Source organism: Lobosporangium transversale (genome assembly GCF_002105155.1).
Source record: "Lobosporangium transversale strain NRRL 3116 chromosome Unknown BCR41scaffold_5, whole genome shotgun sequence".
In the NCBI taxonomy this organism is placed as follows: Eukaryota; Fungi; Mortierellomycota; class Mortierellomycetes; order Mortierellales; family Mortierellaceae; genus Lobosporangium; species Lobosporangium transversale.
The window spans coordinates 1,029,029-1,052,649 of record NW_019028983.1 but is presented as its reverse complement, the minus strand read 5'-3'; the positions used below and the strand labels follow the sequence as shown (position 1 = coordinate 1,052,649).

At 40.9% G+C, this 23,621-nt stretch overlaps 3 protein-coding genes across 3 annotated transcripts; 1 reads left to right on the top strand and 2 right to left on the bottom strand.

Annotated features, from left to right (window-relative positions):
• Positions 1-395: 395 nt before the first annotated feature.
• On the bottom strand, positions 396-1,097 carry BCR41DRAFT_300676 (kinase-like domain-containing protein; the record flags this gene model as incomplete). The annotated part of the gene is made up of 1 exon (XM_022020583.1): positions 396-1,097. A coding segment is annotated over one exon (702 nt), but the record flags the coding sequence as incomplete, so codon positions are not given.
• Positions 1,098-2,970: 1,873 nt separating this feature from the next.
• Positions 2,971-4,990, bottom strand: BCR41DRAFT_347520 (UAA transporter family-domain-containing protein). Its single transcript, XM_022023111.1, has 5 exons — positions 4,595-4,990; positions 4,458-4,474; positions 3,705-4,348; positions 3,424-3,626; positions 2,971-3,332 (listed from the first exon to the last, which is right to left on the bottom strand). The coding sequence occupies exons 1-5, from the start codon at positions 4,906-4,908 to the stop codon at positions 3,080-3,082; spliced, it is 1,431 nt and encodes a 476-aa protein (XP_021884902.1). The 5' UTR covers positions 4,909-4,990; the 3' UTR covers positions 2,971-3,079.
• A 4,771-nt stretch (positions 4,991-9,761) lies between these two features.
• BCR41DRAFT_419552 (hypothetical protein) lies at positions 9,762-22,768 on the top strand. The gene is made up of 23 exons (XM_022029779.1): positions 9,762-10,078; positions 10,174-10,356; positions 10,462-10,629; positions 10,738-10,913; positions 11,006-11,148; positions 11,246-11,478; positions 11,577-11,860; positions 11,962-12,189; positions 12,289-12,562; positions 12,681-12,778; positions 12,861-13,034; positions 13,140-13,310; positions 13,402-13,552; positions 13,638-13,748; positions 13,832-14,265; positions 14,365-14,551; positions 14,643-14,714; positions 14,802-14,925; positions 15,015-15,196; positions 15,287-15,444; positions 15,556-15,792; positions 15,874-17,341; positions 17,442-22,768. Exons 1-23 carry the CDS (start codon positions 9,886-9,888, stop codon positions 22,760-22,762), a joined length of 10,770 nt encoding a protein of 3,589 aa, XP_021884901.1. The 5' UTR covers positions 9,762-9,885; the 3' UTR covers positions 22,763-22,768.
• Positions 22,769-23,621: the final 853 nt, after the last annotated feature.

The window sequence follows — 23,621 nt, the reverse complement described above, 5'->3', positions numbered from 1 at the left end:
TTTGTTGTGGAATCATTGCTTGATATACTCCTTGCTGACGAATCAGCCCGTGGCCGAGTAGTGTTGGAAACGACCACTTGTGTAGTAATGATGCTCGATGATGCTGATGTTGCTGCCGCCTGAGCTGCCGCCTGAGCAGCATTGCTGGCAGCAATGCGGGCTGTGATAGCATTTGCCTGAAGCATAGGATCAACAGATAATCCGTCTGGTAAGGGCGGTGTAGGTGGTGCAATAGATCCTGGCTGATATAGTTGGTTGTACTGTGCTTGTTGTTGTTGTTGATAGAGTAGCTGTTGTTGTAGCAGAGCTGCCTGGTGCTGTAGTTTTAATGCCTCTGCTTTCTGTCTACATTCTGCCATGAGTTGCTCCAAACGATTTTTGAGTCCTGAAAGATGCGGTCTTTCGGCAGGATTTAGTTTCCAGCAGTCCTTAATCAGTGCTTCATATGCAGGTCCAGGGCTGCCTTTGATATTAGCAGGTATCTCATCTTGTCGTCCAAACATGACCTTAGTTGATAGCCCTGGCCGATCTAGATCTTTCTCAAACGCTACTCTGCCCGTCAGTAATTCGAACATAACCATGCCTAGAGCATAAACATCACTACGACTCGAATAGGAGTTGGAGGCAAGAATTTCTGGTGCTAGGAAGACGACTGCTAATGATCTCACTCGCTCTTGTTCTACTGTTGGCTTTGGAGGCATTCCAACCTCTGCTCTGTTATTGGCACGACCAACGTCGGTCAAGATAGCCATACCCTGTAATGTGATGAGAACGTTGGCAGAATGTAAATTCAGATGGTGAATACCACGTTGATGAAGAAATTCGAGACCTGAGGCGATATCATGGATGAGCTGCATCTGTTGAATGGCTGTGAGGTTGGCTCGTTGGTCTGCAATGTATCGACGCAAGTTGCCAAGAGGATGGTAGGGCACTACAAGACAGGTGAGCCCCTGATCTCCTAACTGGACAATGCCCAGAAGAGGATTTGTATGGGGTGAAGGTGGCGTTATAAGCAATTGATGAACCTGTAGAGGTCCAGGCCAATAGTAAGATGAATAAAAGGTTAGTTGGTCGTTGATACACAAGGTAAAAATCATTGGCATTAAAACCATGTAATATTAGATTTTTACCTCGAAAATCAGGTCTGCAGGTCGATGGTATTGCTTCAGAGCAACTAAGGTGATAGTGGTATTGGTTTTTGTAGTACTTGTATCAAGGCCAGATGTATTACTGCTTTGCGCGTAAGAGTGAGTGAGAGGATGTGCATGAGTATGGGGGAGTGTAGAGGAAGAGTGAAGACGAGCTGTGTGGAGAATACAGTTGGGTCCAACTGAGACTGATAAAGTCAAGTCATGTAACTGACGGGGGTCAAACAAACGTACAGCCTGACGTGCAATCAAGTCAGCCAGCCAGGGTACATCTTGTGGTGGAATGCCATGAGGCGTTACAAATGGAAAAGCAGAGGTGGTCATGAAGTGAGAAGAATGGATGGATGTAATGGCATCAATGACCCTTTGTAATGGCGTAGAAAATAAATGATGTAATACAAAAAAAAGCGTTGTAGGCAGACAGAAGGAAGGGCGTGGAGAAGGACCAAAGGAAGAAAGAAAAAGGGGATTAGGAAAGGAAAGGAAAGGAAAACCAAAGAAAAAAAAAAAAAAAAAAAAAAAAGGTGAAGAGAGTGAAGAGAACAAGAACGTTCTGGGAGAATGAGGAGAGGGAGGAAAAAGTAAAAGAGGCTCTTCCCCCACTTCATGTCCATGCTATAATGCTCACAAATAAGATATTCATATCCATGTATCCATTTAAATTCTTCAAAAATAAAGAAATCGAACCATTGAACTTGTTCATTTGCCTTGCTTTGCTTTGCCAACTCTGTTCTTCCAGCCCTTCGTAGGATAAAAAAAATTGCGGTGTAAGAGATACAACGATGCAACAGAATTCCTAATCAACACAAGCTGTGTTGCACCACTAGACACACGAGTCTCCAAGTTTGAATGTTCTTGTGCAGTTTCTATTTTTTAAATGCCATGAACAAAATAAAAAAGAATACATGTCCATGAATGTACATGACAGAGCAAGTAGAGAGCACTTGGTGTCCCCGTTGGTCGGTTCAGTCAATGGCACCACGTCAATGGTATTCAGTGTACCGTTACACATTGTTTACATGTATCATGTAATACGAATATGCGAAATAAGATGCTTTCTCTCTCTCTCTCTCTCTCTTCACGAACAGACTCACCCATTCTCTTGTTGAGAAAGAGAAGAAGCTGTTTCAGAAGGAGGCCTCAATGCGGTTGAAATACGACTGTATCTTGCGTCTCTTCCTTTTTTAAAGACAATATTAATCGCTGATCAGATTTGGCGCGTGCTTTATTTTATTTTTCATCCAGTCATGTTGTACACTTGCATGGGGGAACCGTTAAATCGGGGCATGTCAGCTTCCGATCCATGCAACTATTTCTTTTACATGAATAAAAGAACTTTTTTTTTTCATCCAATAAGGTTAGATCAATAATATGTTCCTGAACCTTGTATTTCGTAAAAGATTGCAAAGACAGTAATGAGAAATACTTTAGTTGTTACTCTTCCAAAGGTGGGTCATATCCAAACCATCTTGGGTGAGGAGAAAACGTTTGAACCCAATCTCAATATCATCCGAGATGGGTAGATTTGTGATGCTGTCTGTATATATATATATGAACATGATGTATAATTACTTGTATCTGCATCAATAATTATTAAAAAACAAAGTGCATGTACATCTCGACTAAAATAGTGTTTGTATTAAGAGCACAGCTTTCCTCCCACAGAGCATTGGCCAGGAGGCGATTTGAGCTGCAGCAGAATCATTTTTTATTTAAGGCGGATCTATACGGACAAATCCTATTGCACCTGCATTAATACCAAGCGTCTGAATAAGGCAACAAAACAATGTTAATCTTTTTTTTTTTTTTTTTTTTTTTTTTTGTTAATCTACATTAATGCAAGTGTCTATCTCGTAAAAACAAACGCAATGATGGTGAAAAATAGATATTTATCATAGTGGCTGGTAAGGAGCTACTGATTGCCTTTTGAACTATTTCTTCTTCTCAGAATCTGATACGACTATAGGAGATAACTTTGACTTTTTTGGTGAAGACGAGACTGAATACATGATGGTGCCCAGCAAGACAAGACTCGATCCAACCGCCATTTCAAACCCAAATCCATTTTCAAAATACAGAACCGAGATCAAAAGTGATGTGAACTTTCGTAGGTTTAAGATGAAGTTAAGCGTCAGTGCTGATGAAAGCGATGTCAATCGATGTACACCCGATATGCACATGAACCTACAAACAAACCGTAAACATAAGGCGTTCAGTCATTACCATTATTATTCTAAACAAAAAAATAAAATAAAATAAAATGAATTGTACATACTGTGTAAGAGTATTCACAGCTAAAAAGATCCATAGCCTGGGCACAGTAATTGAGCTTAGTTTATAGGCAAGAGTTGTGGGGAGATATGGTCCAATCTGACGCACCAATTGTAGAATAGGAATGGGCGTTGAACGGTTGAAGACTCTAATTTGTTCCATGATATCACTATAAAACAATAGAAACATCGGCAATGCTAAAAAGTGCTAATAAAAATAAAAATAAAAATAATTAAATAATCGGCCAAAGATTTGAATATTCCGAGCAATGATTTGTTGGCTTACAGAGTAGAAAAGCCCCTCGCGCCATTCAGAACCATAGGTCTGGTAAGTGGACTCTTGAAGTAGACCCATCAAGGACGACACAATCAGCGCTACTGTAAGCATGAAAACACCAATTACATAGTCGCCTGTACTAACTTCTCCTTGCAATCGTTGCTGCTGCTGCTGCTGCTGCTGGCTGTGTTGATGCTTCTGTGATGGCCCTGGTGACGAATTGTTGGCTTTCGCACTTGTGGTTGCATAAATCACACCAATCGTTACGATAACCACAGCAAAAATCTGTGCTTTGCTGTACCGCTTCTTCATTAATAGCATCCCCAACACCATTCCAACCATCAGTCCTCCAGATCGAAAAATAATATGGAGCGGCACCGAAATCTTGTAGGCCAGCGCCCAGTTGTTAAGAACAGAGACTGTAAAAAACATGATAACAATCATCATCCAGCGCGAAATTGGTATCCGTCTCTGCTTCAAGTGTGGGATGTACCACCAAATGCCTCCTGATATCGATCTTGAATCTGATGATTTTGTGTTGTTTTTGCTACTGGTCGGTCCGGAAAACCATTCTTGTGCGATAGGCCATCGGAGATGCATGGCAAGACCATACAAAGAAACAAATACAAATTGTGCAAATGTTATCATCTGACCTATATCAACAACGACAATTAAATTCAAACGAGTCAATAGGATCCTCGCATTAGTATTTCTATCAAATTACATGCATATCTTGCTTTTAACTGCCATTGGTATTATTACCGCTCTTAGGAGCATCGCTATGTTTGTGGATAACATGTAATACGTGAATGAAAGGAATGATGATAGCTCGGATTAAAAAATCCCATAGAATGATTGTAAAAAAAAAAAAAAAGCGTTGAGCAAATATAAAGATTTACTTGACAAGGATCTCCAATGCAAACACATTGCTGCAACATCCTCCGAAGATCATTGTTGCAATTAATATCCAGTCCTGAAGAGAGACTTGGAGCGTGAGAGCTGCCCAGCTAGACCATGATGCCGATCTTTTCGGAGAGTGAAGCTTTTTTAATTGAGCTCTCTTATTTGTGCCTTCGACTAGACTCCCTTCAGCTGAAATTTTGGTGGCCGTAGTTTTTGTATTACGATGATGTTCATCTGATTCTGCTTCGCCTTTCACCAGATGACTTCGAGGCCTCAACTCTGCAGAAGAATCTGTAACTGGGAGACTCATGAATCAATTATCCAGCCAAAAAGCGTAACTAAACAACTTTCTTTTGTTGCTTCCTGTTTTATGTATGGAGGATTTTCAAGAGTAAAAATGTTGAATGAAAGAAAAAGGTCGATCGCCATGTATTTCCTTTGCCTCGGAATAGACACAGCCCTTAATAAAACTTTATTGTCAGGCTCGCCACCAGCTAAAATCCATCGATTGGATCTGAAATCTGGGCATTTAACCACAAGTCCATACTTCATAGTTCCCCTATTTTGTATTCTCATACTTCTCATACCCCTCGTTTTTTTGTACTATCTTAGACGGATCAAATTCCTTCTCCCCATCACTGAACAAAGATTACTGACAGTTTGACCGCGAGAGCTCATTTCGTTTTCTTAACTGTTAACAGTTTGCAGTTCCTTTAGAAATATCTGTGATAATGGTTTTGAATCATGCTTCATAGTATTGATTTTTTATTTTAAAATGCGATATTTTCGATCAATGTGAAATCCCTGCGTGAATCCGATGACTGAATACAGAGTAACCATATGTCAGTGCCACGTTCCGAGGAATGAATGATACCAATCGTTCCGATTCAGGATAATGATCTGTGGGCCAAGGAATGGATGCGAATCACAAAAATATTAATGACACCTTAAAAGTTTCTTATTACAAATTGAAGTGCCACAGTAGCGCTCTCATTCTCAACATCACAAATTTTCATTGCCTCAACCCCTTCTCACCTTTGCACCTTTCCGTGCTCTTCGTTACTCTTCTTTTTGTCGTTGATTACAATCATGCTTTCCAAATCGCCCTTCCACGCAATTCATCATCAACCATGATTAAACTCTTTTCATTGTTCATGGGAAAGACACGCTCTTCCCCGTAAATATTTTGGAAGAAGACATTGTCGGGGGTCTCAAGATAGAAACCACGAAATAAATCCAGAGCTTACCGTCACAGCATACCGACTTGCCCTCTGGCATGACTCCGTTCCTGGTTTGAGGCCTTATACTCAAGCTTAGCAATGTGAAACCAAAGACAGAAATCAAAGCAGCAAGATCTCAACGGTCTTGGGTGTGTTGCCACTAGAAGACACTATTCACGTCGTTATTCAGTGGCCACAAGGTGGGGCACTTCTCGACATGGCATTTTCCCTTCATAAGCAGAACAACCACAGTAATATCTCACATATATTTTGGACATTGGCCAAATGGCTCCTCTAAAGCCATCATTAATCACTAGCTTTGCAGTCGCACAAAAGATATTCGACTCAGGTGGTTCATAAATGAATGGTCTTGGAGGTTCAATCAGCCACTAAATCAATCTCAACATCAGTAATCCTACGACTTATTAAAGCTATATTATAAAGTCGTGGTGAGAACCACTACCGCAACATCAATTCAGTGCAACAGGCTCTTTCTAGAGTTAATTCAATCAATATATTTTTAGAGTATGAATATGCCCGTAACCAAATGACGCCGACAATAATAAAGATTCCCGAATTTTCGTAGCATCAATGGTATCGATGACTTTTTTTCAAAAAAGCGGAAACGCCAGCTGGAGGATAGATAAAAAAGACAATATCTTCTTATATATTTCTTAACAGCTCCTCCTTGACATGCCTGCATCTGTTGGACTTTTACTCTGTAGGATTATCTTGGTAAATTTGCCAGGCTAATTTTGTGTGCTTGGTCCATGGTACAGACTTTATTCTGGTGGGGTTTGGAAGCATTTTTCTCGTATTGCTGATGTAAACTCTCTATTCCTGAGCGAGGCTTCTACGGCTCCCACCTTCTCGGATGTTGGAGTGGATAACGAGCGGCAATGATTGGCAATTTAATGAATGAGTATTCAGAAGGCAACGTCAGGCGCACTTTCTTTTGAATACAGAAACGAGGACATCCAACAACATCTTTCTTTCGTTCTCATTATACACTTACTTATGGTTCATGTACATTTCACTTTTTATAACGTAGAAGGAACACTCCCACTAAGCATCTATTCATGTCACCTCAACTGGCGTTTTCTTCACTGGTTCTATTAACCAATCACATCAGAAGCCAGAGGAGTATACCCAAATCAACAATAAACCGTTTTATTCTTTCGTTGCAGATTTTGTAGCTTCAGATAGAATGATCCTGATATTGAGCTTCCAATAAGTCACCCACTTTACCTATCAACCGGCCATATATCCTCTTACATCCGCTAGCTGCCATTCGCCTTTTTCATCATGATGTAAAGAACATTGGGATCCAACTGGACGGGGTATTTTATTAAAAAGTGAAAAAAGTAAACAAAAAAAAAATTGAGGCTCTGCGAGATAGAAGAGAATGAGAATCAAGCTTTTGGGAAATAAAGCCTTGATTGGCTATTACAAATAGGAAAATCGACGTACACGAATTGTCGGTATGACAATTTATGTTTTCAATGCCATAAGGGAGACATTGTTTCCTCTTTTCTACCAGTTGTTCACTCTACCTTACCGGACTCTTCCCTAAAAGGAGACGACAACAGCCAAAGAAAAGAAGGGCCTTATGGACTAGTACGTCAATATTATGTCTCCTCTCAAGATGGAAGACTTCCCTGAACCTGAGTTGTACCTGTCCGATGCAGAATGGGTGGATATTTCAAGGTTCACTGGCGTCTGTGAAGATAAATTCCCCAAGACAGGATAATCTAGTAAACTCTTTGGTGGTTAGAGCGTCCTTGAATGCTACTCGAAGCGAGAATATATCCAGTGTTGGTTGCTTGTTCATACTTATCGCTTCTTTCGGCGAAAACAACAGGTGTATTGAAACAATGTACTTGCGTTTTTTGGATCCCTAATTTAGAATTGCTATGCAACAATCAACATCCACATATATATAAAGCTAAAGTTCTCTCTCTCCCACTCGACCATGGTGATGTAGACGAAATTTTGATGTAACGTTTACGGGATAATCTGGCGTGTCAACATAATATCCAATGAGGATGATGTCGTTTTGTATAAGAGAGAGATCAAAGCCGGTGCCACTGGCAACCAAAGATCATTCAAAAAAAAAAAAAAAAAAAAAAAAGAGAGAGAGAAAGGTAAGTATTTGCATTAAATGTATAAAATGTAGTACATATTCTTAGTGTCAGCGATGTGAAATGCACAAAGAGCCCCTCTGATGGAGTAAAGTGCAAATTTAATAGGAGAAGGGAGGACTATGTGATACGAACTATAATTGGGGCTGTCAAATAGCTCCCTCTTTCGACTTAAGGTATCTGATAAAAAGGCATTTAGCCAGCGTATGGTCATCAAGCAAAGGGGATCCGGACCACAGCTTTGCTCAATTGCTGAGTATCCTTCTCTGGCGCTTTGTCGTCGTTGTAGTATATGAACGAAATGAGTAACTGAAAGCTAAGCTCAAACCCACAGTTATTCGAGGCCCTACTAAAGAGCTATTAAGACATTAGCCTGGTTTCCATTGCATCTCGTCTATTCAACAAGTTTGCTCTTGCAAACACTTTGACATACTTATGATGCCCACGTTGGTTTATTCATATTTAAGCGTACACTTGTTTACGGCCACCTTTTGAAAGCATTCACCTTTGTTCAAGAAAGGAAATTGTGAGGATCGAAAAAGGCGTTTCTTAGCATTTAAAGAGGCATGCAGCTTAGCTGACGGACCTCATAGTCTATCAGACCTTCTCAAAGGTCAGAACGACACATATGCGGCATCAATAAGTAACTCAAACAAGCTGTCTGAACCTTCTCGCTCCAATGATTCCTCTAGTTCCTTTTGTACCGTGATTGCAGTGAGGTTAAGAAGCCCATCCCCGACATCAGACACGTCGCCTTGTGATTCATCTGCCTCGCATAAAAACCAATATCACGAAAAGATCAAAGACAAGAGCAAGTCTCACGCTTCACTCTACCATACCATTATCGGGAGCATTTCTCAACTTGGTCATTCGGGATTGAGAAGGATTGAGGAAATGGGGAATTGCTACATATTGGAAAATGCAACGCTTGCTTTCCCTTAACTTCTGATGCATTACTCAATAATTCTGGTCTCCTGAACTGAACAGCAGAGTAGTCATAATCATAGAGTTTTAAGGACGCCAGTTGCCTTTTTTGACAGATAAGTCAGGCACCCGAAAACATCACCGATGTGAAGAGCCCTCTTGAATCATCTGTGATCTTCATGAATAGTATAAAAGAATCGAAGAAAAAAAGTAATAGAAGAATTGATGTGCCGCTATTAATCACTCCGCTTTGGTAATAGGGAATCCCATTCAATTAATGATTTTCTTTTTCTTCTTATTTTAAAGTATTGAGCACCCTAAAATCAAGAGATGTAAACAATTAAAAGATGTTCCTTGGGCGAAGTTTGATGCGCAGTTATTTTGTTTGTAGCCATTTTCATTATTGGAAGAAGAATGCTTCATAGGACATTGCCTTTCGCCATCGAGATAAGCTGTGGTTTTGAAAAAGAAGAAGTATCGTCTTCATTCCTCAGAAGACATCTGCATCTTACCATCAAAACGAACAAAAAAGCTGTTTACATGCAAGTGGAAATTGATTTTTCCACAGCAAACATGCGCGTGATTCAGCACAGCAGGAAAATTAACTCAGAGGAACCTGTGTGGAGATTAAGAAAGGGTAAAAAAGATGCTATTGTGCATGCTCATTTTATTCCCAGCATCATTTTTTGTCATTCTCAGCTCATCTTGACTATCGTTTTTTTTTTTTTTTTTTTTTTTTTCTTTTTGAATCTACCAGGATCACTTTTTCTAAATCATATTTATATTTCACTCATCTATCATTTCGAGAGAACGCTGTTGGATTCGATGTCCTTTTGAAAAGCTGCTGAACAAAAAAAAAAAAAAAAAAAAAGAAAAATAAAATAAAGAGGCAGATACAGGGACATTCCCGCTTCACCAAATTCCAACTTGGCAAGGAAAGCACAAAGTCAGAAAGGGCGAAAACGAAAAGAAATTCTATCATCCTATTAAATTAACATCAAAATGGCGGGAAACGATGTCAACCTAGTCGATTACAATACAACCGCATCCTTTTGGTCCTTCTTGATCTATTGTCTAGTTGTTATCTTTGTTGCTGTCTTCTTTCTATTCTATGCGAGCCGTATCTTTGCACAATTGCTGTCCAAATTGATACGCTGGTTTACTTGGAGGCACATGAAGGCGTACATTGAATTTGGTACATGTCCTCTCAATCCACTTTTTCATTTTTTATTTTTATTTTTCGTCAAAAAAATAATAATAATTTGCTTACAACTCGTATTTAATGAATAGAGTCATTACAGATTGCACCACTTGGAGGGCGGATTCTTTTCAAAAACTTCCGTTATCACTCTAGAAATCAGTCTATCACTGTGCTTCATGGGTTTATCTCGTTTCGATATTGGCTGTGGAACGTGAGGACCGAAAATGACCCTATCCCAGAGGATTCTACAGGATCAAAAGAGACCAGGACGGGTAAAAATAATCTCCTGAAACTATTACACTGCGGTCTCTTATTCAAGCAAAATAAGGAAAAAAGAAAAATCTCTCACAACGAAAAGCTCAATATCATCTTGATAGGTATGACTGACAAGGACAACTGTAGGATTAATTGTCATCTTATTGGACTAGAGTGGTTTATGTACAATCGCACACCAGCATATGATGTGCTTGCAGCAACATTGGGCTTAAATCCAGACGCGACACCCATAGATACCTCAGCTAATGCTACCAACCCAAGCGTATCTGGTAATATCTTATACGCACCTTTGTATCAAGCAACTGATCATCTCGAAATGAATCAGAGCATTGAATGGAAGGGTTTTTTTTTTTTTTTTTTTTTTTTTTATATGTTAGTCAATATGCATGAAACATCGTCACAGGACGATGGTTCAACAGACAGTTGGTTCCGGCGTTGTTTGCCTGTCAAGATCGCATGCGAAACAGGTGCTATTATTATGGGAAATGCCCATCTACCTTCCCTTCTTGTCGCATCATTTCCGTCAGCACATGGGATGTACTCGGCTGCCAAGGTGAATTAAGAAGGCAAAAAGAGTTCAGCAGTGATCACTATATTATATAAACCATTGTTGAACATTCATCATGCGTATTGCTTTATATATAGGCTCGCTCCGCTCTAGATAAATATAAAACAGTGCTGCTTGTTACTTTTGAGACTCCTTCAATTGATCTCAAGCCAAATGCCGACTACAATACAACCATTTCTGGAAGAAATATGGAGAACAATGCTCCAGGCATTTCACAGCTGTATGTGGATACAATATGTTTATCTAATTTTTATCAACATGCTGGAAGTCTTGAAACTGTTAAACAAGGATTCCTTATTATTTTTGTATTCATATAGGCCCTCGAGCCGGCCATCGTGGGTTCAGAAAATAATACGGCAATTAAAAGCAGTATGGACATCTTATTTTGGGGTATCAAAGGAGGTGGCAGAGGAGTGGCATGGCTTACCACGGTACAACCAAAATTTTTCTCGTGACGAGCTGAAGCAAAATAAATTCAATGAGTATGCCATGGTTCGTAACGTTCTTCAGTGCAACGAACTCGGCCTACGATATTACACGGATGTAGCAGGTGCGACAACAATGAATTAACATCGAACTGATATTCAGAATAATCAAAAAGTAAATCGCATATTAAAACGTTCGTGACAATGGTTTGTCCACCAATAGGCAAGGTCCCAGAACCATCATCACATGGCGTAGAAGTAGATTACGATTTACCACCAGAATGGGGCATGGAGCTTATCATTGACGAGGCAGTCATCTCGTACGGTCCTTGGGCTGATCGACAGCGTTCGGAGATCCAGAATTTTTTCTTTCCTAATGCATACCGAACCTTAGATCCTTCTCCAAAGGCGCTGCCAGGGCAAGACCGTATCCATGCTGCACTACAGATCATGGTGACATTTAGCACTTCTGTTATTATTAAAGTTCCCACGCAAGAGAAATCCAAGGTATTGCAAAAAAAAAAAAAAAAAAAAAAAAAAAAATTGGATGAATTAAATGTTAAGCCCTTTTTTTTTTTTATTATTATTTTTTATTTTTTTTTATACAGGATTGGAAATATAATGACCCAGAGTTCCAAATTGTACAAGGGGGAAAGTCAATGAGGCCCTTTGGATGGTTGGAATTGAAAGCGGATAATGGGTCCATGATTTCAGTTGATATCCCCATGATCTATGGGGCCGATGGTTATAAAAATGTTGTTTTAGTTGAACTTCAAAAATTGACTGTTACTTCCAGCGTGAATTATGCGCCTGTTATCGATCTTAAGGAACTAAAGGTAAACTGAGGGTTGTAAGATCAGTATGTTAGATCTGCGGTCATGGCCTCTTTAGTTTACAGTAATTAACTAGCACAAACGTGCATAATTATCTTCTAGGTGGCATGTCAACTCCAGAACCCATTAGTTTGGAATGCACAAAGAGACTGGGACTTTGAACTCACATTGGATAGCGCTAAAATATTTCTTCTTCGGGATCATATCACGCTGATTCAGGATCTAAGCAAAGACTGGACATCAGGGCCATCTGTCGATATGGCTCATTTTGTTCCATTCAAATATGTGTTTGACATCAAACTGCCAAACTTTCAGCTGTACACCTATGTGAACGAGCACAACATCATTAACGAGCCTACTGAAATTGATGATAACGGTACAAAGGATATAAAATTTTAATACATTTTTGTAATCCCAAGAAGTTGGAAAAAAAAAAAAAAAAAAAAAAAATCTCTGTTGATCGATTTAGTTACAAACTACTCTTGCTCCTTTAGCCTTCATTATCGCGTCTGGACAGGCATTGGATTGCAAGGTCGTTCTGCCGTTTGTCCAATATAATCCTGAAATCACAGCAATTGCATTCGAGGTGGAGGTAAATTTAGTTTCATAGGATAGATGACTGAATAATTTAAAACCATTCTAAAACTAAGTTCTGTGTTTTATTTCTGTTATAGATCCGCAACGGAGGATTAGAGATCAAACTTCCTCAATCTCATACTCTGGGCGTATTTTCCACTCCAGAGTCCAGAAACTTTGCGACTATTCCATCTGTCGCCATCAAAGGTACATACGAGTACTATGATTTCGTCGATCTTGCTCATCTGGAATCCCTCAATCTGGAAGTCAAGGTATTGTTTATCATTTCTCAAGCTTAGTGGCTTCATCACTCAAATAACTGCGATACTTCAGTATATTCTGATAACCTCTCTCCTCCCTTTTGTTGCATTTCATAGGGCCATGGAGTAACGATTAAGTTGTTTGGCAACGTGATCCGCTATGTCTTGATTTTAATGGACAACTATGCTGGGTTATACATCAATTTTGTTACGATGGAGGAATACCGCAACAAACGAAACAATGCTGTGGGGACTGAGATGGATGAGCGCAAGCAGGCAAGCGCTAAGGTAATAATGCTGTAAAAATATATTGAAACTCTTTAAATCAAACTGAGTAAGCTTTACATTTGACACGTAAATATATCCATGGTTATTTCAGCCCCCTAGTGACCCATTTGAAGTTTATGTTCACTTTGTCACCACGGACACGACACTAGTCCTTCCAGAGAACCTGTACAGCTCGGATACTTACTCTGAAATAACATGCGCAGAACTGCAACTGGATATGAGGAACTTGGATGTTTATATGGGTATGACTAGATTGAATGCAGGTTTATGTGCCTGAGAATATGTATGGGTTAGTTTATTAATATTGAAAGCGTATTATTCAAATAGACATGCATGTGAGTGTCAGCCCATTGACGTGGAGTAGGAAAGTCAAAGATGTCGGTATTCCTACTGGGAAGCCTGCACGAGGCGGGGATCTGAATTATCTATTTGTTGATGGTAAGACAGCGGGAGTTTATCCGTTGAGGTTTAATAAGTTGGATTCTGTGGTTATATTTCTTAAATCTTACTTCTGGCTATAGGTATTTCGGTCTATGCTCACCGACTATTCGGCCCATTACCTAAGACTACAACATACGTAGCTAATTGGAAACTGGACATTGGAACAATTTATGGTCAAATCAAACCATCTTTTCTATTGGGTGTGTCATCGTTCGCCAAAGCATTCGCTTATAATCTGAAGGATGGCGATAACGCTTTTCCACCAGAATATGCGACTGTGATACCTCCCGATATCACATTTGTCGATTTGAGTGTGAAAGAGGTAGATGTCTCCATCTGGGGCGGAGACGTCGTAAGTCAAGTCCTTTTGAAGGATGGAATTATCGTGCACTTTGACGATGTCATCAATGAAAGATATCTAGGCCGCGTGGTTCTTAAGATGCAATCATTGCTCATCCGTTCGATGGCTTTAACAGAAGCCAACAAGGTTGAGCAAATGGGCGACACAGAGCCAGTAAGTCTAATATTGGATATACGTGATTTCACTTGTGCGTGGGTTTTTTATTATTATTATTAAAAAAAAAAAAAAAAAACCTAACAAGATTTTTTCTAGTTTTACAATGATCAAGCCCCTTGGGTGGAAATCGCTAGTTTGAATTGTGCATTTGATGTTACAGTGTACATTGGCTCAGGTGACTGGAAAGAAAGGCGTGAGAAGCAACAGGCCTTTGTGCAGGAGCAAGATCGGGAGACATTACGCTGCCCCTATATCTATACCAGAAAAGGCTATGCACCACCTGGTAATTTGGATTGAATTGCATGAAGTGTTTTTGAGGACGAGCAATATCAAGTCTCACTCCTATACTTTTTTTTTTTTTTTTTTTTTTTTAGTTCCGAACCCCAATCTCAAAGGCAATCACTTCGGAACGATCTACGTTCCGCCACTTACTTCAGACCCAACCGGTAATATTTTTGCTTCTTTATGTGCGATTAATGTGAGATAAACTTCACAAGAAATACCTAATGCTTCATCTCTTATCTCCATTGCAGCGATGAGAGGGGAGATCGCTAGCAGTAATGGATCAATAGAATTTTCGAATGAAAATGGATCCATGATCGAGTATGCATCGAGTATAGGCTCACAAGAGCGGAGTCGACAACAATCCATTCGGAGGTAAATATATTATTTTATACGCCAGAGGTTTGAAAAGGATTGTCTTATTCTTTGTATTGTTATATCTAATACTCGACTGCAATCAATAGAGCCACCTCCTCCTCATTCTCAATTGGCACATCGGTCGAAAGCGACGAAGAGAGTGAGACAAGTTCTCAGGATTCGAATATTGACAGCTGGCTTGATATCGATTCAGATGACCTGGAAATTCATTATTCCAGTGATGAAGAGAGTGCTGACCATGAATATGAGTACCCAAAGATACCTCAAGGTACCTTAGATTATAAATTGACTAAAGCAAGGTTGCCACATAAATCATTAACCGTGTAGTGCATAATGTTAACATATTCCTCTGATATAGATCCCGAAGAGCCTGAGTACCAGAATCAGCCTGCTGCTCCTGCAAGATCTATCCCATACAGTACCTACCTCAAAAGGTATGCTGTCTCAAGTACACGATTTGCCAATTATCGTAATCCATATCTTCCGCCTCCCAGAGTGATGTTTTCTCAAGCACAAGTATGTGTTTTATGTCACTTTTTTTTTTTTTTTTTTTTTTTTTTTTAATTCTAAGTACAAGAGGCATTCAGATAATTATTTAATGATCTATTTCTATAATCGCGACAATAGATGGGCGAAATTTTAGAAGACATTCCCCGACACCATCCACGTGCCAATTTTGACGAGATATTTGGGACCAAAGATATGCATGAGTGTGGAATTTCATCCGCCCAGCCAAAGGGTAGTGCCAATTCGGATGAAAGACGCACAACTATTATCATTGAAGCCACGCAGGATGTCAAAATATTACTCACACCAATTCTTCTCAAGATTATTCAAGAATTCCTGGAGGCTATCAATGCTGAGGTAGAGTTAACAGGAGCCTGAATAGACATTACCCAAAGGGAAATGTGCTGGAGACTAATATGATATGTTTTTCATGCTTAGGAATGGGACTTGGAAACGATGCTTGATGTCACTCAAATGGAATATGTAGAACTCTTAGCTCGCATGCTGCCGAGTAAGCTACACTCTCAGCAATTTGTTATCAGCATACCTCGCATACATTTACGATTCATTCAGGATGTGATGATGCCTGATGCGATCCATATCAGTGATGATATCAGCATGATCAAAACACGGTACGAGCTCTCTGGTGCAAATCTCTGTGCCATAGATATTGTACTGGATGATGCTGCAATTATTGCAGCCGTGAAATATGAAGATGAAGAATTTGAAAAGTTTGTTCCAGGGAAGATACATATAGCCTCGTTTAAAGTAGTGGAGTCGAGAGCCAACGTTGATTTTTCAAAATTCAAGCTGAATGCAAGATTTGTCTCTGCATCCACTGTCCGAATCTTTGGTATTCCAGACGCTCGCCACCAATTCTCACGCCTTGGTATTAATCATCTTTCGTACCTGAAGGAGCCGGTCATTGCCGATATATCATTTGAGCAGTTCAAGTTGCGATTAGTCCGTTCATCAAACCCCAACTATCTTTATGCAAATCTGGAGAAGCTCTCTGTACTATTCATCAATCAGTCCGCAGAGATTGTTGCTGGATCGATATGCTCTTGGCTTACATTTATGAAAGACCTTAAGACAATTCTTAATCGGTTCCAACTCCGTCGGTCTAAGCAGCTTCAAACACTTTTCTCTGAAATCGCTCGGTTTTCAGCGCAAAAGGAAGTCAACACAGATCCTGTCTTCTTGACACGACCGTCTACAACATTGCGAATTGGGACTTTCCATCACCGTGAGGATGATGGTTGGAAGTTATTGGCTCATATTAGACACTGTATGCGCTTAATGCCATCTGAGATCGCGCAAACCTTGCAAGACGCATTGAAGAAGCCTGAACTCGAATCATTTAGCACCGACACAATGTATGATATTGTCATTGCCGTATTCTCCAACTGGAGAAGCTGGGAGATGGATGATCTTCGGAAATGTCGTCTGTTTTCAGATGTTTTTGAGAGGAAGCGCCTAACAGAGCCAGATGGCACATCCATGCCTAAGGAATCATGGGTATATGAGATGCTTAGATACTCTGCCAACTCAATCCAGCTTAATCTGGGTGAAATTGAAGCAGCAATATACGATGAACAAATGGAGAACAGGATGCAAATCGCTGGCCTAGAATTCAACTTTGAGTCGAGATACAAACCGGACGTTCTGTCCCAATCTGAACTGTACCCAGGAGCCTCTATCACGGAGACCAATAGACTCACCACCGGTTTTTTGGATATCGCTGTCAAGACAGGTTTCAAGAATGCAGAGATCGATGTGAATCCTGTGGTTATTGCCTTCACAAGACATATTCTAAGGATTGAGCGCATCTTTAGGCCCCAGTTTAATAAGATTCTCGAGTCGAGTGCCGACAAGCGTCCGGCGGAAGCACGGAAATCCATGGAACGTAGGTGATCGCTGTAGTGTTATATTTAAATCTTCTCTTACTAAGATCCCTTACCTTCCAGATAGTATTAACGCGGTGTTCTTTTGCCTTTCGCCAATAGATCCTTCATCACCACGCCAATCTTTACAATTGAATCGAGAAACGACTATGGTACCTGCTGTAGAAAATGGCCCAACCCTTATGGAAATATTGGATCGGTTTGACGTTGTTTTTAATGGTATGGCAGTCATTGAGACCATACGCATCACCCTAACGGCACATAATCTATCTGCCCAAGTGATCTTCTCACAGATTCAAGTATCTGCTCTGAACTTCGCTAAACAAAGAACATTCCCAAAGCAAGATATTGAAGGTATTTCAGTGGCAAAAAGCTCAGGATCCAACCCAGACGGACCGTCTGCAGGCAGGTCTGGGTTTAATAAGCTTATTGCTTCTTTGGCCACAAACATCAGCAGTATCAATTCGTCACTTAAAGAGCGCGTCTATTCCAAAGACAGTACCTCCATTGCACCAAGTAAAGAGCTGCTGACTTTTGGCATCGTTGGAATCAATTCTGAGGCGACATTGAGTCAGCTTACTCCCGCAAGACGACCGAAACAGACAAAGGCCAGCGTACCGCGAGAAGTCATCAATCTTTTAGTAACATTTAAACAAGTTAACGTTGCTTTACCTCGAAGCATTCTGACGCTGTATATGTTTGCAAAGGATTGGCGCGAGGAAAACATGAAGAGTTTCGATTTCCTATTCCAAGGCGTCATGGATGAATGGGAGGCCGATCGGAAGCAACAACCTAAGGTCGTGACCCCTTCAATTCCTCGTGAGCTCAAGGTCCAGATCGTTCTCAAGGCACTGACCCTCGAATTACACATGTTGCCGTCTTTGTTATTCCAATATGAGGCCGGCGACCTAATGATCATGCTCCATGATGTACCACCTGGATTACCATTCTCTGTTCCTCAACTTACATATACAGCCCAGCTTTTACGTCAATCTGTTGATTTTATTGCAAATCAACCAAAGACCAAGAACAGCAGCAAATCAAGACTTCAAGAAGATAAGCACGCTGCTAACTTCTCATTACCAGTGATTCGAGCTTCTGGAAGTGTCATGAATGTCATCGACTCGGCCTCTCCTGCACGTACCAGGCGATCATCTATTGGTGCGCTTGCGCGCGGCGCACGATATCCTAAAAAGCTAGAGTCATCTGTCTCTTTTGACTTTGTGGAAATGACACTGAATGTCAATATGCTTGATCATATGTTAACAGCTCAGTCGCTCCTTGGTGCGGAAGTGAACGATCTGGTGGACATTTTTGCCAAAGACTCTAAAGCTGCTCCCGCGACTACGACACCAGCAGCACCGGTGATAACACACGCAGAGCAGACGGATCCAGGCTTGCTATATTCCGTTAAAGTTTCATTAGTAGGATTGAGTATTGCAGCCGTCAGCCCTTCCGCCATTCTGTATTTCGAGTCAGATTCACTCAAAGGCATTATCACTAATAATCCCAACCCCGTGCCAGTTGCCTCTTTCAAGGCTGAGATGGCCAAGAACAAGCTTGCATGGCGCCTGTATGCTCAGAGTATAACTCTTTCTTTGAGTCATCACGTTGGAAACATCCGCATGGGGACTCGGGCCGAAGATATTCAAGCACGAAAGCTCCGTCAGGCATATATCACTATCAACTTGAACATTCAGAATTTTAGCCCTAATGTCTCAGACAAAGATCGGTTCGCCCAGACCTCTGTTAGTTCGTTTTATGTAAGCTTTTTGAAGATTCATGCACTGATGCAGCCCCAGTCCGTCAGCAGGATTATTGGGCTCTATTCGTACTATACCCATGAGCTCGAGCGACGCAAAGAGTTGAGAGCAGCTGATATGGCCAAGCTGGCGGATAACACCAAAAGAATTATGAAGTCTCTTGACGTTGATGTGCCAGCTTACAAGGACAATACACGTTCGATGCTGGAGTTGACGGAGATTTTCTTAAAGATTGATGATGTAGCTGTTGCGATTCCGCTCGATAGACGCGAGGATATTATGGATAGAAGTGAAAGGCTTGTTGAGGCATTTTTAGTCTCTGCGACATCTATCGCTATGTTGACCAAGAGTGGCGAGACTTCTTCTGGAACATTGAGTCATCTTTGTGCCCAGTTCGTACCCAGATTCGATCAGAGCAAGGATGATCATTTCAGATCAAAGAGTCACCCCAAGATGAATCGATTACTGTTCCCAAATATCTCTTGTCAGGTTGAGGCGAACAAAGAGTCAGCAAGACATCAAAAGATTTCATCCAAAGCAACTGTCTCAGGATTTGAGCTGGATATTGATCCCAATATTGTACGGTACATCAACACTATAAGTGATGTCTACGACAATAGCAAAGTTCTTGTCACGTCTTTAGCTGTTGACCAGGCTACATCAACCCCGCTTTCATCAAGGGCAGATGGACTTCCACCCTCTTCAGGTTCCTCATCTACACCAAAAAATGAAATCCTATCTGCGTCAACTCAATCCTCCGGCACCGTCATCTGGAAGATCGAGAACACATTCGAGTGTAGTAAAAGCGTCTGTAGATTTTACCCGAAAAGCTACATCTCAAAGATGCCCAAGGCTTCCAAATTCATGGAATCTGAGGCTAATTTTGCGCAAGTAGGGGCAGAAGTCTCTGGTGTAGACCGCTTCATCATTCCTGGCCTATCACTTTGGACGAGCCTTCGTATCCCCTTAGGTGATAATGTGACAGAGCTAGAAGCAGTGGGGCCGCCAAGGATTCATGCAGAGGTGAACATCCACTCATGCGAGAACACATTCTATCCATCCTTGGTTCCGTTTTTCCAAGACATTGTGTCTGGCCTCAAAATCGGGATTAGGAGACAGCGTCAGTATTCGGAGCCCGAAGTAGTTATCCCTATTGCAGCCTCTGCCACTACATCAGTGGTTGGAGAGATAGAGGACAAGTTAGCACTTGCTCCGGTCGCCTTGCCAATTGAGCAAGTAGATACCCCAAGTGGCCCCGCTGTTGTTCAACAGGTGGCAACCAAGAGACATGAACTAGTTGTGACCTGCTACTTGTTCCTTGAAAGGACAAAGATTGAATTTAATTGTCAGCCAATGGCCAAGGTCATGTCAGTCTTGACTTTTGAGCAAGGCAATATTTTGATGAGTTACAATTCTGACAAGGTTGGTAACACATCGACCACTATAGCCGGAACATTTGGTGGCGCGTCTTCGGATACACACCATATCTTCTCGCAGGATAAAGGCTTCAAGGTCGGGACTAAAGGAATGATTTTCAATGCGGTTGCGGAAACCCGAAGGCAAGCCCCAGTCAGCAAGAAGACTTTATCTGTCACTGTTGATTTTAGGCAAATTTTGACTGAGTTTGATCTGCGGCAAGCAGAGATCCTTGTACTGATGAAGATGATATGGATGGACCAGGCAAACTATTTGATCCGTGATGGATTGACTGTCAGCCGATCTGCCTCTAGTACACAGGGGTTTGAAGCCGCATTAGGTGCATCACAACCACCCCAAAGCCATGGTAGTCATAATGAAACTGCAGGTACTCCTGGATCAGGCGCTATTCCATTTAGTGGAAAACGGGAATCGAGCTTCCTTGGTTACAATGTTTTTGTAGCAATGCGACTGCAGCAAATGCGGATCACAGGGGACCTTGGATCGCAGATCGGCAAGATGGATTTCAAGCTGGACGAGGCTCGGCTCCGAACGAAACTGCGACCTTTCCATCCACGAGCAGCCTCCATCTCAACAGGGCCGCTCGATATCCAATTCTTACCTATAGGGCGTGGGTGGCTTGAGGGATACCTTGTGATGGAAGGTATCACCATCGAAACATTATCAAAGGTCCACCGGTATCCAATTTTCCCATGCTCAATCATGGAGATCGTCTTGGAAACGAAACGGATGACCTCTATGCTCTCCTACGACAACAAAAGGTTTTTAATGATGGCAGTTGAGCCTGCTAGGCTAGTGATGCAGGATCATTGGAACGGCTCTGACCTCGATAGAGATGTCTCGCAGGCTATCATTGCACATTTCCAGGGGCTTCGGCTATTGACGGGAGCCAAGACTGTGTCTGTGTTCAAGACTGTGATGTCCCGATTGGAAAGCACAATGAACCAAAAAGTTACAGCTGCCAAGGAAGAGCTCAAAAAACCTCCACCATCCGTATCTACTCCTCAGCCAAGTAGCACTACTGAACTTCACCCATCCACTAGTTCTGGCCATCATCTCAAGGACCAAATACTAGCATCATGGAACGCTGTTGGTTTAATTCAAATTTCTGTCGGTGACTTGAATATGTCTTTCTTCCCTTACTTGCTATCGGATAAGGAGTGTACGCATGCCAGTATCCAGGGCGTGAAGTTAAGGCTAGACCGGTATCTGACCTATTCAGAAGTAGAGAAGCCAATCATCCATCGATTGACGACTATTAATCTGGGCGTTCTGGCCCTCCACAGATACACAATCCAGATGCTGGATCAGAAAACCGCCAATTCATTCACATTGGAGCAGTGGTTCGACCGTATGCGTAATCCAAACTCAACCACGATTGCAAAGCTTCCAACGACCAGTCAAATCATGGAATCATGGCAGGCTCTTCATAGTCATGTCGTTGAACATATCTGCAAGACTCAGTTTTCAGGATTAATTGACATCGCCACAGATTATCGATTGTTCAGAGGCGTCGAAAAGAACGTGGAGAGATTCTTGGAAGAACTGAGGTTTCGAACTTACCCAGTCAATATTCCTGATACTAATGCGGCTGCCAAGGACAAGAGCACAGATGTGGATACCAACCAGACCTCGAGCAATGCAACAACTTCAGCTGAACTCCTGGCTACAGCATCATCACGCTCTGGCCCGGACATTGCAGGGATTAATGAAGATATGCCACTTTCTTCTATTTCTCATGAACTGTCCAGCTTGAAAAATGAGCTGGCAACAGGCACAGCTGCCTTAACAGAAACTGTTGTTCTTGAGAGCAGCCCTGCTGATGCATCAATGACGGCTGCAGTACCATCCTATTCACACGATAACTCAAAAGATTCTAAGGTCTCGACCGGATTCACCGCGGCCAGGGTAGCGGAGCAGGAAGAACCACAGGTGCAGCTGATGCAACAGCAGGAACAATGGCAGCAGCAGCAGCAATTAACGTTCCAAGCACGTGAGCAAATTGTGTTCAAGCCAGCTCTGGATGTGTTGCCCAACACCCCATTGCCGCTTGGTCACTTGGGGTTTAAGAAGGAAGACATTCCGCCTATCGTGCATTCACTGACCACAGCACTGGAGACAGGGCTCTTAACAGTAGCGGAATTCCATGCCAAGAAGATTGAGATGTTAGGACTTCATGATTTGTGGGAAGGTCGAGTGACTATGGATGATGTTGATAATTAGAACGCTTTTAATTTGATTTATTAAAACTTACATTGTGTAACTGTGTATATTCAGAGATTTTAAGCATTGAGATCGAACGCGATTGAGAACCAGTCCTTAAGCGTTGTTCCTGAGGAAAGACGTTCTCATTTTTCACTTTTAGACTCTATGGCCACGCTCATAGTTTGAGCTGAACCCCAATATCCGCTCTTACAAATACATGTACCGACTTTATAACTACTACTATTGCCATTATTATTATTATTATTATTATTATTATTATTATCATTATTATTATTATTATTATTATTATTATTATTATTATTATTATTATTATTATTATTATTATTATTATTATTATTATTATTATTATTATTATTATTATTATTATTATTATTATTATTATTATTATTATTATTATTATTATTATTATTATTATTATTATTATTATTATTATTATTATTATTATTATTATTATTATTATTATTATTATTATTATTATTATTATTATTATTATTATTATTATTATTATTATTATTATTATTATTACCTCTTGTAAAAAGTTTGACGAAGCATTGACTCCAATCAACCAGATTTGATCTAATAACAAACTCGCTTTAAATCATATCTTTTCCAATTCCTTACCAATATACTCTCTTCATTGTTGTCCTCGCAATCATTATTTCTTCTCTGTATCATTCTCTCACATCTTCTAGTCGTACTACGGGTGGGAGAGTTGTTCTTGTGGGCGTCTGTAGTTTCCTTCCAGTGGTGCGATGAAGGTAGCAGAAGTTTTGATTTTTGATTTTTTTTTTTTTTTTGAGCAGGGACCCACGAGGTCATGTAGGATTTATTTAGAAAAGTAGAGATTTCTCATGAC